The sequence below is a fragment of the Semicossyphus pulcher genome, unplaced genomic scaffold (assembly GCF_022749685.1).
Source record: "Semicossyphus pulcher isolate SPU_LCO1_2020_fin unplaced genomic scaffold, fSemPul1.0.p SCAF_14, whole genome shotgun sequence".
NCBI lineage: Eukaryota > Metazoa > Chordata > Actinopteri > Labriformes > Labridae > Semicossyphus > Semicossyphus pulcher.
In genome coordinates, this window is record NW_027211648.1 from 9422487 (window position 1) to 9436372 (window position 13886).

Genomic DNA, 13886 nt, shown 5'->3' on the forward strand with positions numbered 1-13886 from the left:
CTACGATTGAAAGACGACCGGCTCTACCTCTGAGCCACAGCCGCCTGAGGACAAACCTGCTGGACTAAAATGCTTGCACTGATGCTGTTAGAGTTGTTCCATTTGTTGTTTGAAACAAATCTGATAATTCATCTTGATAGAGATTTTGTGCTGTTATCATCCGACCCCGATACAAGCACAGGAAATTAAGCGTTGTACATCTCCAGCAGCAATTCATTGAAGACCAAAGGAAAGGCAAAATTAATTAACAGAAAAGCGAGAAAAACACTTTATTATACTGGCCGGTGTTTGATTATTCAATATCTTTTAGAGCACAGGAAGAGTAAAGAAAGCAGTGCTTAGAGGCAAACATGTCATAAAAAAAAAGGAGTACTAAAAAGATTATTATCTAAAGTTATGACAGATCATAAGACAGTCACCGTCTGATCTGTGCTTCCAAAATAAGATAGCAACATTTTTACACACCTATATAAAGTGTTCTGAAATAAAAGTGGAGTGCAGGAGTGTGTCTGTGATTGAGTGGGTGTGAGGGGGGTTTGAGTGACAGCTCTGGGACTCAAAGCTTGTGATGGAATATGCGGACGCCTTGGGGAAAGAATCAAAACAAACGACAAATGGCTGCCCACTTGTGTTTCACTATGTGACTGAGTGCTTTAAAGAAATGTGGACGCAGATACGCTGATGACAGAAAAAAAAATGCTGTCTGTCTGCTGGAGAGAAAAAAAAAAAACGAGGGAGACGTACAAAGACAAAGCGATGGACTGACTCGGGAGAGGAGCCACAAGATAAAGAGAAGAATGGAGTGAGGCAGAAATTGAACGAAATTGAAGGGATGACGGAGATAAGGAGCGACTAACAGAGGGAGAAACTAGCAGCAATGGTGGGAGAGAAATGACCTCGGACGGGGGAACGAGGAGGGATGAGAAGGAGAACACGAGGGGAGAAAAGGGAGAGAATGAGGAGAGAAGGGAGTGTAAAGGAGAGGGTAAGAACAAAGGGAGGAAAGCTTAGACACTCTTTGTCATGTAGGAAGCAGAGTGTGACAGTTGCGTGAACCTTAGCTACTCTCTCTGTCCGCAACCCCCACACACCTTGACAGCCAACACACACACATAAACGCGCACACAAACAGCTGCCAGGTCTGACTCCATCACACACACACACACACACACAGGAAAAAAAACACTCTTGGCATGACTGTGTCTTTCACTGCGGTACAGATGAAATGAAACAAACAACCCCAGGAGACCTTGTATGGCGATAAATCTCCGAGAGGTGCGTTTGATTCGAAGCAGAGGGGCAGTTTTTCTCTCGTTTTGCACCTGCAGAGTCGTGGGCTGTAATGCAAAACAGATGCAGTTTCAAAGTGTGGGGAGGGCAGAGCCAGATTTCGCTCCTGCTTTGAAGTCGTGTAATGATACACGGATGTGCCGCTTTTTAAATTAAAGTAATGAAAAGTGACGGAGAAAAAAGGCACTTAAGTCGGATACTTAATTAAAAATATTAGAGTTATATAATTTTATTGCTGTAACTGGTGTGTGTTTTATTGCTGTGTCTGGACTCATTACTCCACACTGCTGCTGTTTTAGTTTTAACAAGAGGGAAATAAGGAAGTCCCAGGCAAAAGCAATCAAGTCATGATGAAACAGTTTCTTCTAATCAAGCGCAGATTAATACTTAATGTACAATAACAATGATTTCTAGAATCTGCCCAATGTGCCAGCCAGTGCAATGGGAATTACTAACAATGATTTGCATTGCTGACTGTAGAATTAAGATGTCTTTGAGGCAATTAGATCTGTATCTGTGACTACAACAGGTTTGAGCTCTTAATCGCACATACGTCTTTATTAGCACATCATATTTTAAGTCTTTTTACACTCATACTCAAATACAGCACTTATGAACAACACCTCAAAACAATCTTAGCTACATGGATTTAAACTTAACTACTATGATAGCAGTGTGTGTCATTGTATTTGGTGTATTATTCTTAGGAGCCCAACCAATATCGGTTAGCCGATATTATCGGTCAGCCCATAATATCAGTCAGCTGATATTCAGCCGCTAATATTGCTCAGCCGATAACAGTTACCCTATAATATCTGTCAGTCGCTACTATCAGTCAGCCGCTAATATCAGTCAGCCAATAATTATCAGTCAGATAGATATCGGTCAGCCGGTATTCAGCCAATTATATCGGTTAGCCGATAACTTTCACCAGATAATATCGCTCAGCCGCTAATATCGGTGAGCCGCTAATATCGCTCAGCCACTAATATCGCTCAGTCAATGACTTTCACCCTATAATATCGGTCAGCCGCTGATATCGGTGAGCCCCTAATATCGGTGAGCCGCTAATATCAGTGAGCCGCTAATATCGGTCAGCTGATAATTAGCAGTCAGTCAAAGATATCGGTTAGCCGATAACTTTCACCAGATAATATCGCTCAGCCGCTAATATCCGTGAGCCGCTAATATCGCTCAGCCACTAATATCGCTCAGCCGATAACTTTCACCCTATAATATAGGTCAGCCGCTGATATCGGTGAGCCGCTAATATCGGTGAGCCGCTAAGATCAGTAAGCCACTAATATCGGTCAGCTGATAATATCAGTCAGCCAAAGATATCGCTCAGCCGATATTAAGCCAATAATATCGCTCAGCTGATAACTTTCACACTATAATATCAGTCAGGCGATAATATTGGACAGCCGATATTGGCCTATTATAGATTTATATTAGTATAGAAACGTGTTTTTTTTAAAACATACCAATGTGTGTGAAACTTTTTCACACAGCCGAGTAGACACAAGGCTTGGGGTGATTTAGAAATGTCATCATCACATAGTTTGCCATTTAGCATAGCATCAGAGCTAAGCAAACAAAGACCTACACATAGTTTAAAAATGTTGTTTGAACAAAAGAAAGCAGCCATCTGAAGACCACATTTGTTCAAAAACGCTGTTTGATCCATATGACAAAGATTTATTTTTATTCCAGCTCAAACTTTCACTATATCGACCACCATATCGTCGGGTTTTCCCCTCTAAAGCCCTTAAAAGTCCCACATCAGTCAGGCTCTATCAATGTTACACATCTTGTCAGGAAACAAACACAAAAGCTCTCAAATGTCAGCGTGTAATCAAGTTTCAAGTGCAAATGGGGTGAAACTGGCCTTTATGTGGCCTTTCCACCAAAGTGGGTCTTCTGTCTGTAACTGGAGGTTAAGAGTGTGAAGTGGGCTTGCACGGAGTGGAGGATCTGCATCATAGACTAAGTGTTTTTCTTTTTAACCCACGGGCGGCTGTGGTGATGAGGTCGAAGTAGGTGAGAGGAATAAGGACCATTTATTTTTGATGCTCTGTGGGGGATTTTTATGGAATCTGGAAGTGTGGTGACAAAACGTAGCTGGAGAGGGGTGGTATTCTCCCTGAGCACATTCAGATTAGAATATATTTTCCTTCAAAGGATGTCATAAAACTGCCAGTAAAAACTGAACAAAACACATATTACAGGCTGGTGGCTGAACTACTATAAAGTGTCTTCTACCTCTTAATTTTCCTCAGGCGAGCTTGAGGGGATTCCTGTCTGTGACACTATAATGGAAATGTAGAAAGTCTGACTAAATAAAGGTAATCAAGCACACAGGGAAGGAAAAGAAAGACACAAATTTGTGGAAGGGCTTAAGGGTTGGAGAGTAATTTGAGGAAGGCACTTACACAAGCAGGTTGTTCTTTATAAAAGGTCACATAAAAAATAGATGACTGACATTTCTTAGCTTAAATTTCCACTCATTTCTCCAAAGACACGGTGCTGAAACAACTCCTCCCACACAGTGTTTTCATTTACACTGAGGTCATTTATATTACACCAATAAATCACCAGAGGGCAGCAACAGCCACGTGAGTGTGTATGCCCTGAGGAAATGTACTGTGTCGGAAATCTTTTATCTTATTTACACTTTATCAAATGTAGGGAGTCTCGGGTGTTGAGTCAAACTTGATCTCGCTCCAACCCCAAATGAGATTACTAGATGTTAGCCCAAGAAGTAGTGCCATCTGATCACTCAAGGCTCTGACAGAAACACGAGCAGTTTGACAATGTCTTCAGGAAGCCCTGTGATGCTTCTGATGCCTAGATCCTGGTAGTCTATCTTTAGTCTATCTTTTTCTCTCCTGGTACCAAATCCCAGTACCTGAGCGCGGAGTACAGATCAGATGAGTTCACTCCTTTTCCCAGCTCTAACCTCTCTACAAGGAACTTTCCGGAATCATCTTTGTAAGGTCACATGAGGGAGTAGGGATTGCTGGGGCACTAAAAACTGAGAAGTGATAGCGGACAACACTGAATTTTATAGGCAAAATGACATTGACAAAGAAGCCATTTGAAATGTTGATGGGTCACATCTGTTCAATAAAAGATCCATTTAATAAAGGACACTATTGTCTCAATACCAATCAGGCGTGTCAAATCAGTGCATGCCCTCTCACCAAGTCGTGCAAGTCATGAAAAACCACAGTGAATCTGCAAGAACCATGATTATCTTGAACAAGTCAGCATCTTGAAATCAATTTTGTTTTATCTAGGCGCAGAAAAGGATCATGGGGTAGGTCCTCAAACACATTTCATTCATAATTTTACTTTGTATAAGCTACAGCAACCGATATACAAAGAGTTACAATACACAGTAGACTTTCTATGAGCTAAGATTTGTCAAGATTTGCTCCAGTTTTACCCTCTTTGTGTCTATCATACTGTACATCTTTTTAGCGCTTGCGTTTTGTTTTGTTTTTCAAAGTATAGGCTACTTTCTTCATGACCATTTTGCTAACCTAAATCTACTAATGTGATTTTAAATCAGTATCAAGATCGTGGTCAATGGCTCCACGTGCATTTAGCAGGTATAATAGGGATAAGTGGGCCAAAGAGTAGTTTGGTTAGACGTTATAGCGTTAGCCTATGTGCTAAATTGTGACAAAATGGTTAGATTTAAAGTTAGTGGTACTCTATATTGTGACATTTTGTGTACCAAACGTCCAGCATTTAAAGCGAGAGCAATAACGGCTGACTGAGATTCACACATAGCCAACAAAGCCAAAGGGAAAAAAGAAACAAAGTAAAAACCCACAGCTTCAACAGTTTACAATCTCACAAGTCGTCATAAAAGCAGAAAACGAGTAACATAACAGCTCTAATGCAAGCCCAACAAGTAAACAAACAATAAAACAATCGAACGACTCGAGTGCACTGACAGTAAACGCATCATACTTATTGTTAATGACCAGGGTGTTTACTGTCATTCAGCGGCCGCGGCGGGCACAAACAAATCGTTGAGTCTTACCTTTGGATGCTGCCAGCTTTCCTTCACAGGGGGCAGACGGCGTGGCTTGGGGGTGAATATGGAGATTATTTCATTGTAATCCAATCAATATGCCAGATCCGGTAAATGTTAATTCAAGTTGTCCACAGCAGCGATGTTCATGGACGAGCAGAAACGCGCTTTAATCCTCAATATCCCCCAGACTGCACGACATGTTTGGGGGCAACTTTTCAAGTAGGTTCATCCATGGTTGAAGAACAGACAGGTGACATTTCCCCGCTTTAGGCTATGTAGTGTTTTAGCTGCACGGTAAAGTTGTTGCCTGAGTTGTAGCTTCGTTTGGTAGCAAAGTATACATTGTTTCTGCATTTCTTCCTCGAATTCACGTTTTCTTAATCTCGTAGCAAAATCGAACACGACAAACTGTTATCACGTGAACCCCAGTCAAAGGTTAACCCCGCCCACACTGAGAAAACGCGGATTAAATTTGACGTAATGTAGCCTTATTATAATTTTTTTTTTAATTTTACGAATATGTCTACTTTATATTTCTTCTAATTAAAGATTGCGTATTGTCAAATTATCACATTGCACTTTGAACATGATAAACATTAGATTTATTTTAAACATATGGATACTATGGTGTGAATTGAAAGAATATACTAATACTCTCAAACTTAAAAATACAAAAAAAAAAAGTAACAATATTGTCCAAATGTATGGTGAGCTTTGAGAAATAAAACGTGTCTTCCTTAAACATTTTAACCATATATTAATTAAGGTTAATATGTCCTAATCTCTGTATTTTTTTTTAAATTTAAATTGATTTATGTGAAGTATTATAATCATTCCCTTTGTATGCCATTATGCTGCGCCCATCTGCACTTTTTGTATTTCTCAATAAAGCTTGAGTATTTAATATTATGCGTCTCAAAAATCAGTGAAGTAATATAACATCAAGGGCGTGCTGTTATACTGCATATGCACACGGCTTATCATAGCTGTCCTGATATTCAGTACAACAGCAAGACCTCTAGGACCATGGTTCTCAACTGGTGGGTCAGGACCCAAAAGTGGGTCGCAGAGCTGTGTCAGTGGGTCGCGAATGTGTGCTTGAAAAGAAAAGTTGTGCTGTAATTTTATTTTGGAAAACATGGGTTTCGTATGGCGTGCGTGCAGTAGTAGTGTTGTTTATTCACACTCCATGTATCCACTGATTGGCAAATTCCAGCTACAGTTACAATCTTGAAACTTGATGAGTCCGACAGTTGTTGCCTTTATGTTGCACTTTTTTATTTCTGTTGAAAAAAGGCTGTTAATTGGATGAATTGCTCGAGGATACAGTAGAAAAAAGTCATAACCAACAACAAATGACCACATTTTCTTTATTAGATCATTGATTGCTCCATCAACACAACTAGTTCAACAGCTTGACTTAAACTGAAACGTTGCTAAATATTTTCCTGCACTCTTGCTTCTTTGTTAATGTGTACATGTTACTGCAGCCCAGCTACTATGCACTGTCTGCATTTATCTGTATGTTTCCATTTATTGTGCTCCCAGTGAGTCTGTTGACTTGCTTTGGTGGCCTGTGTGATTCTCAAGTACCGGCTTTATCAGATAAAGACCGTTTGCTGTAACATTAATTATTGGTATTCAGAGCACCTGCATTTGAGTGATTACAGAAGTCCCAGTGCTGTTGTACTTTATATCTGCACTCATGCAATGGCTCTTGTCCAATCAAATCACTTGGGCGGAACTAACTGTTGTATAATAACTCCATAATGGATATTGATCCACAGTATTTATGCGGTCCTAAAAAGGCACCCCCACCAGCTTTTGTGGTTTTACGCTTCGTTTCCCAACAAAAATCGGCCTGAATGCAATAAAAAGCCCACTTTTTTTGCACTGTAAATGCACTCTACCTGGCTATAAATCAACTTTATCCAGAGGGCATGTGCCCTTTGGCTAACTGCAACCTTCTGACGGTGGTTTCCTACATCCAAACACAAAGTTAGACCCTCGTCCCACCAGCTCCCTCAGCCATGGCTGCCCTAATGTATTAACTGTACATGTGTGTTTTCTTCTCCTCTTTCAGGCTACGGCATCGGCCTGCCCCAGGGCTCTCCTCTAACCCGTAATGTGTCAGAGTTCGTGAGTCGCTACAAGTCTGATGGCTTCATGGACATGCTACATGACAAATGGTATAAGGTGGTGCCTTGCGGGAAACGAGTCTTTGCAGTCACTGAGGTAAGTCATCGGTTGGGGAGTGTGTTCATGTAAGTGTGTACGTGTTTGGTGTGTAAAGCAAAGCCTTCTGTAGCTCTGCTCCTATAAATGAGACTCCCTTTGGGGCACTGACAGGATTGCCTGCCAGCTAAACACACACACCTGACAGCCACACGCAGGTGAACATACACACGGAGACATACAATCACATAAACTCGGGCGTGTTTGCTGAGCTCAACCAGACTTAACGGCACGTACAGTCATATTTAGGTCTAGCGTTTGTGCTCAGAGGACTGTCAGCTCTCACCCTCCTTTTTCTGCTCACTATTTTTGCAATAACGGGGAATCTCTCGACAGAGCGCACAGTCTGTGGCTATCTATATCTCTTGTTTGTGAACAGAGCAGCTACTCAACTCCCTTTGGCCATCCCTTTTAAATCCCACTTCAAAGTCTGATCATATTATAGCAACAAACACTATTACACAGTCATCGGCTCCTCCAAATGGAACGAAAACCTTAACTTCACCCTGCATCAGGAAGTTATTACAATTCATCCCGACAGTAGAGAATGGCCTACTCTCCAACAATGTGGGCGTCGGGGGCCATCGTGCCCTCTGGATTGGGAGCAAAAGGAGGTCAGTGTTGTCGCTGATGAATTTGCAGAGTCAGCATGGGGCTAATTGCCATCAGAGGCAGCGCAGAAATGAGCCGGGTGAAAGACACATGATTAGAGAGCGATGGAAAAAAGCTCACCGCTGTGCGTTTCCACTTCCTCCGGGCCCATGAACGCCTCATAAGAGATAGACATTGTGTCCGGCAGAATGTGGGCGAACCAAATGGGAACAAACTGCTCCTCAATTAAGTATCTCTAACTGCTGTTTCTTTCTATCACTCTGAGTTTAGCCTCCCCCCTCGGCTCTTAATGCGTGTTCTCTCTCCTGCTTTGCTTCTGCTTCTCTTTCCAAGCATGTCTCTTACGCTCTTGCCCTCTCTTCTTTATTCTATTCTTATGAGCTTACACAGCTAAAGTAGACACACAGAAGCTGAATATCAATTGCACATTCGCTAAAAGTGGTCTGAATAGTAATTATGTAAATACAAATCATCAATCTCTGTTTTTTTCTCTCTGTCAGCTTAAGTTTTTACTAATCTGTGTCACTCCCCCGCCCCCTTCTGTCTCTCTCCATCGCTTCCTCTTCCTGTCGCCGCCCCCCTCAGACTCTACAGATGGGGATCCAGCATTTTTCCGGCCTGTTCGTGCTGCTGTGTATGGGGGTGGGCGGAGCCTTGCTGACCTTGGCAGGTGAACACACCTTCTATCACCTGGTCATCCCCCGCCTCCGGCGCACGCACACGCTGCAGTACTGGCTGCACACCAGCCAGGTGAGTGAACACATACTGTATGTGTGGTTATTGATTCATGCACCTGCTCACACACGGTGAAGAGAGAAGAGATGCACAGCTCATGTTACTCATGTGTGTGCACACGCATATAAGAAAACACACACACACACACCAGCATGCTGCTATTGGTAAGACATCCTTACCCCCAGGAGTTAACTCTTATTTTGAAGGTAACATGCGCCCTCTACTGTTGGAAACTCATAATAACAGCCAAGAATGAAAAGCATAGCACATCAAACTGAATTATATCATTCATCATCCGTCCATCTTTACCGCTTTTCCTGTTCAGGGTCGCAGAGGGCTGGATCCCAGCTGTCATTGGGCGAGAGGCGGGGTTACACCCTGGACTGATCGCCAGTCAATCACAGGGCTGACACATAGAGACGAGCAACCTTTCACGCTCACACTTACACTTACGGGCGATTTAGAGTCACCAATGAACCTAACCTGAACGAGCATGTCTTTGGACTGTGGGAGGAAGCCGGAGGGAACACACACGTGCACGGGGAGAACATGCAAACACGCAGAAAGGCCTACTACGTCCAAACCGGGGTTCAAACTAGCTGTGAGGCCACAGCGCTAACCACTGCACCACCGTGCAGCCAACTTTTCGGCCTCATTTCAATAAAATATTTGTCGCGAAACGTTGTAATTATTGCTAATCAAATACTTCTTCAAATAACAAATGAACGCTCTTATTCTGCTTTATAAATACTCTTTAATGATATTTTAAATGAGTTGTTAAATCGAGTAGAAAGCTCACATTGGCTGTGCTTTATCAACTGGAACAGAATTAGCATTTTGCCTGTTTGTGTCGCCTTTTATCTTCTGAGAGAGTTTCTTTAGAAACATCAAAAACATACACGACAATGAACATTTGCATATAAATTCCCGTCTTTTACCAAGTTTTACTCAATTATGCGTGGCTTAACCTGCAGTTCCAATCTTTAATTGTGTAAGAAAATGATACAAAGGAAATAAATAAACAAGATGTGTAGACACTTTTTGTGTAATTACACTTGCAGAGAATGCGTGTTTGTGAAGACATCCTCCAAAGGAATCACAAATTGGGATTTTAAAGGTCGTATTTTGTTATTTATGAAGCTTCTTACAAACAATGTGCCTGTGGTGATATTTTTTCATTTAACACTGTGGACATTTGTTTGCGACATCCTTCTGAAAGGGCAACCACTCCCGGGCAGCCTCCAGCATCCATCACAAAACCAGCTCAGCTTATCTGAGAGGACGACATCTGAGTTAGTCCGTCAAGATAAAACTTATCTGAAATGAGAGGCTCCCTTGTCTTATAAACATCGGGAAGAATTAAAGCGTACTCATACCTCGATTATATTATACCTCAAGAAGGTTTTTTTCTTTTCAGCCTAACCAAAGATTAGCTAGCTAAATCAAAAAGGCTTAAGCAACCGATCCCTTAACCTCTCTGAAATTTGAAGCGGAAAGGACCTCTCACTCACTGAATTACAATCATTTCATTTCATTATTCAAAGCAGCAGCACAGCGGGATTAGTGAGGAATATCCGACACAGATGATCTGTAGAATAATGGCTCTTCATATCTCTCCTGATTGCTGATGAATGGATTCGAAACTTCACATCACTAATCAGCCGTTCGCTTCTGTTTCTTTCTTTTCTTCTCTACGTGCAGAAAATCCACCGAGCCCTCCACACCACGTACGAGGACGTCGGGAAGGAGCTGGCCGGCCTCGACGAAAAGTAATGGAGTCAATCACTTACTCTAACGTCTACACACTTTGTTGTTGTCACCTTCTGTCCTCCTTCAAATACGTCAATACTTCTGTTCAGATTCATTACGCTTAAAGAGGGGGTATTGTGCTGTGTCACATTTTAAGACACACATATATAATGTTACAATGGTGAAGTTTCAAATCTGTAGGTAAAAGTATGTTGGAGTAATCCCCAGGCTTCTCAGCTCAGTCTGCAGGCTGCTGTGAACGCCAGGTTTCGCACAGTTTTTTCTACACGCTGCACTTTGTGACGTCACAAAGTTTCTTAAAGGGACAGAGCTGACGTGAGTCGTTTCAGGCAGAGGCTGTATGAGGGCCTGCACAGAGCACCGGTGTGAGAAAAATGAGGATTTTTTTTAACTGTTAATTATGCTAAGCTACACCACAGGTATCACAGAGTGAAATGTGAAGCATGATTAGCATAATTAGCATAATACGCCCCCTTTAAACAAACAACAAACAAGAAGCTGTTTAAAATCGAGCTAAAGCGGCATTTCGAGAGTATCTAGCTTCCATATCGTGACGTATTTCTGAGTGAAACAGGACGTGCAGGCGGGACATTTCATTAGAGGGATTTGATTCGATCGTTGAGAAGTGGGCGTAGACAGACGTTCTCCACAGCGCAGTAGCTAGCTAACTGACCGAGCGTTCTTGGTGCTCTGCGGCTAAATGTTGCAGATTGATTGGTTGAAATTGTTTGGTGCTAACTTACGTAAGCACGCGAGAAATTTAGTTTTACTGATTTTGATACAAGAATACAAAGAAATGGATTTTCTGTATCTTTTTTTGGCCTATATTGTCAAATAGATGCACAATATTACTGGGGATGTGATCTAAAAGGATTAAAGTGACATTTTTTTTCACCTCGACTTTTCCAGAAACTAATGTCACTGTCTTTTTGCGAATACAAAAATCTGCTCTTTCTGTCTTTCAGTTGAGAAATGACCTTTAATTTTACCAAATCGTTGAAGGGATATTTTGACATCAATAACACTCTTATTGCTAAAAGTTAACTGAGAAAAATCTATCATGTCTTTACAGTGAATATAAAGCTTAGCTGTGCAAAAACATAAGATAAGATTTTAAAGAAGAAAACTCTAAAACTCACAAATGAATACCTCATATTTCTCTTGTTTTGTCTCAGCAGCTGCAGCCGGCTCATATTAACTGTACAGACTGTTATCGAGCTTCTCCCCGAACTCTGTGCAAGACAAAATGTCAAATTATACTTTAAAATAAGTCAATTATAGCAAGAAATAAGTTTAGCAACCACATTTGGAAATGTGGCGAGATAAACAAAATACTTAATTTACATTCGCAGTGACAGCCTGATGGTAGACCAACGTTTACAGTTAATACAGATACATGAAGGAAAAAGTGAGACATTAGCATGACTTCATATACTGTCTATACTTTGTGTTTGCTGTTTGCCTGTTCATGTATCCTGCTGCACAGTATCTCACTGGATGTATGCCCTTTGCTGTGATCTTCCTCTCTTTCACTAGCCCCTCCTCTTGTATCTCAGAGAACTGCACCCTACACAGGAAACAGCACCACCCTTCTCCCCCGTCTCCTCCCAACTCCCCCAATGCTTCCACCACGGCTGGAGACACCAACAACTCCTCACCATCGCATGAGCCCAAGGAGAAACGCGTGCACTTCGACCTGGAGACGCTGCACAGCTACCGCCTGCGCACACACACCGCCTCAGTGCGCGGCCGCCCCGGCATGGTGGGCCGCCCCGGGCTCGGCCTCGGAGGGCTGGGGCTGGGCGGCCTGGGGAGTTTTGGCACCCCTCCGCAGATTAGCCTGCATGCTAACGGGGGGCCTGTTTCTACATTGGCCTCCACAGGCTTGGTGCTGTCTCCGCTGGGAAGCAGAGCGGCTCAGACCAGCATGTGGGAAGGAGAGCTCCAGGACCTGCAGGGGAAGATCGAGACGTTCCGGAGCCAGCTGAGAGAGGCTCTGGCCAGGAGGGCGGAGATCCAGAGCAGCCTGGAGCGGGAGAGGAGCGGACATGTGCGCAGGGACACCAGTCTGGAGAGGGAGAGGGACAGACAGAGGATACAAACTATAAACACGGACAGAAGCAGCTCCAATCAGCCCAAACTTCCAGAGAGAGACAGGACCAGCCAACTGCAAACCCTGAACAATCAGCAGACAGGGAGGGCCAACCAATCAGGCGGTCCTGGGACTCTGGAGCACGGCAGGAGCAGCCAGTTAAACACAGTCAACAGTTTGGACAGAGGCAGAGCCAACCAATTACGCTCTGTTAACACTCTGGCAGGAGAAAGGACTGTTCATTCACGCACCTCCACCAGTTTGGAGCGAAGTCGAGTCAACCAACCCGGCGCTGGAAGCGTAACGGTCCAATCACGGAACACTTCCAGCCTGGACAGACAGAAGGCTAACCTGTCGGGCGCGCTGAACACTTTGGAGAGGACAAAAGCAAACCAGTCAGGAGTCAGCGGTGGGACTTGAGTGTCTATCTGAAGGAGTGGTACAGGTGGTGCTTGCATAGCCGTGGGAAGATGGCTTTGTCGGAGTGTGTCAGGTCACGCTTGCTAAAGGAATGACTCACCATTACTTACTGCAAACCTAATAACTTCCACTCTCCACACTCGCTTAAAATTGCAACTAAAACCCTTTAACTGCAATTTAAGAACTAGTCAAATGTCTGCCATCCATGACATCTTAAAAAAAGCAATGTAATCTCGTGGAATGAAAGCCAATATAATTCAGTTTACCCCCAACAGAACCAGATCAGGCAATCCGACAATGCTCCAATCACAGTGCTGCATGAGGAGAGGTTCACGAGAGGAACCATCAACCCCAGCTGGCTGACAAACACAAGCTGAATACGAGTGCAGCTTGTCAGAGTGTCTCAAGAGGCCCGCAAGCACACGGAGACATCAGCAACATGAGCACACAAAATTATCCCAATGTGAAAAGTCAGTGAACAGAGAAGCTTTTCAAAAATGCACATGCAGCGTCCGTGTTAACAGAGTGTCAGAGGAATGAGATGCAAATATATATTTATTTAAGTATTTAAGTAATAATTTCCCAAAAATGTGAACTATGAAAGAAACTCTGAAGAGAGAGTGGGTGCAGCCCTGAATCAAAGACCCCGTGACATTTTTTAAAAAGCCTTTTGTGCGTTCATAT

General features: G+C 42.9%; 1 protein-coding gene across 1 annotated transcript in view; it reads left to right on the plus strand.

Annotated features, from left to right (window-relative positions):
* The window catches only part of LOC138590997 (glutamate receptor ionotropic, NMDA 3B-like), an 82332-nt gene extending 69075 nt beyond the window's left edge, over positions 1-13257 (plus strand). Inside the window, exons 9-12 of the mRNA XM_069661472.1 lie at positions 7422-7573; positions 8771-8935; positions 10622-10689; positions 12227-13257. Coding sequence (XP_069517573.1) covers positions 7422-7573; positions 8771-8935; positions 10622-10689; positions 12227-13202 — 1361 coding nt within the window. The 3' untranslated portion in view covers positions 13203-13257. The remainder of the gene's footprint in view (positions 1-7421; positions 7574-8770; positions 8936-10621; positions 10690-12226) is intronic.
* The last annotated feature ends 629 nt before the right edge of the window (positions 13258-13886 follow it).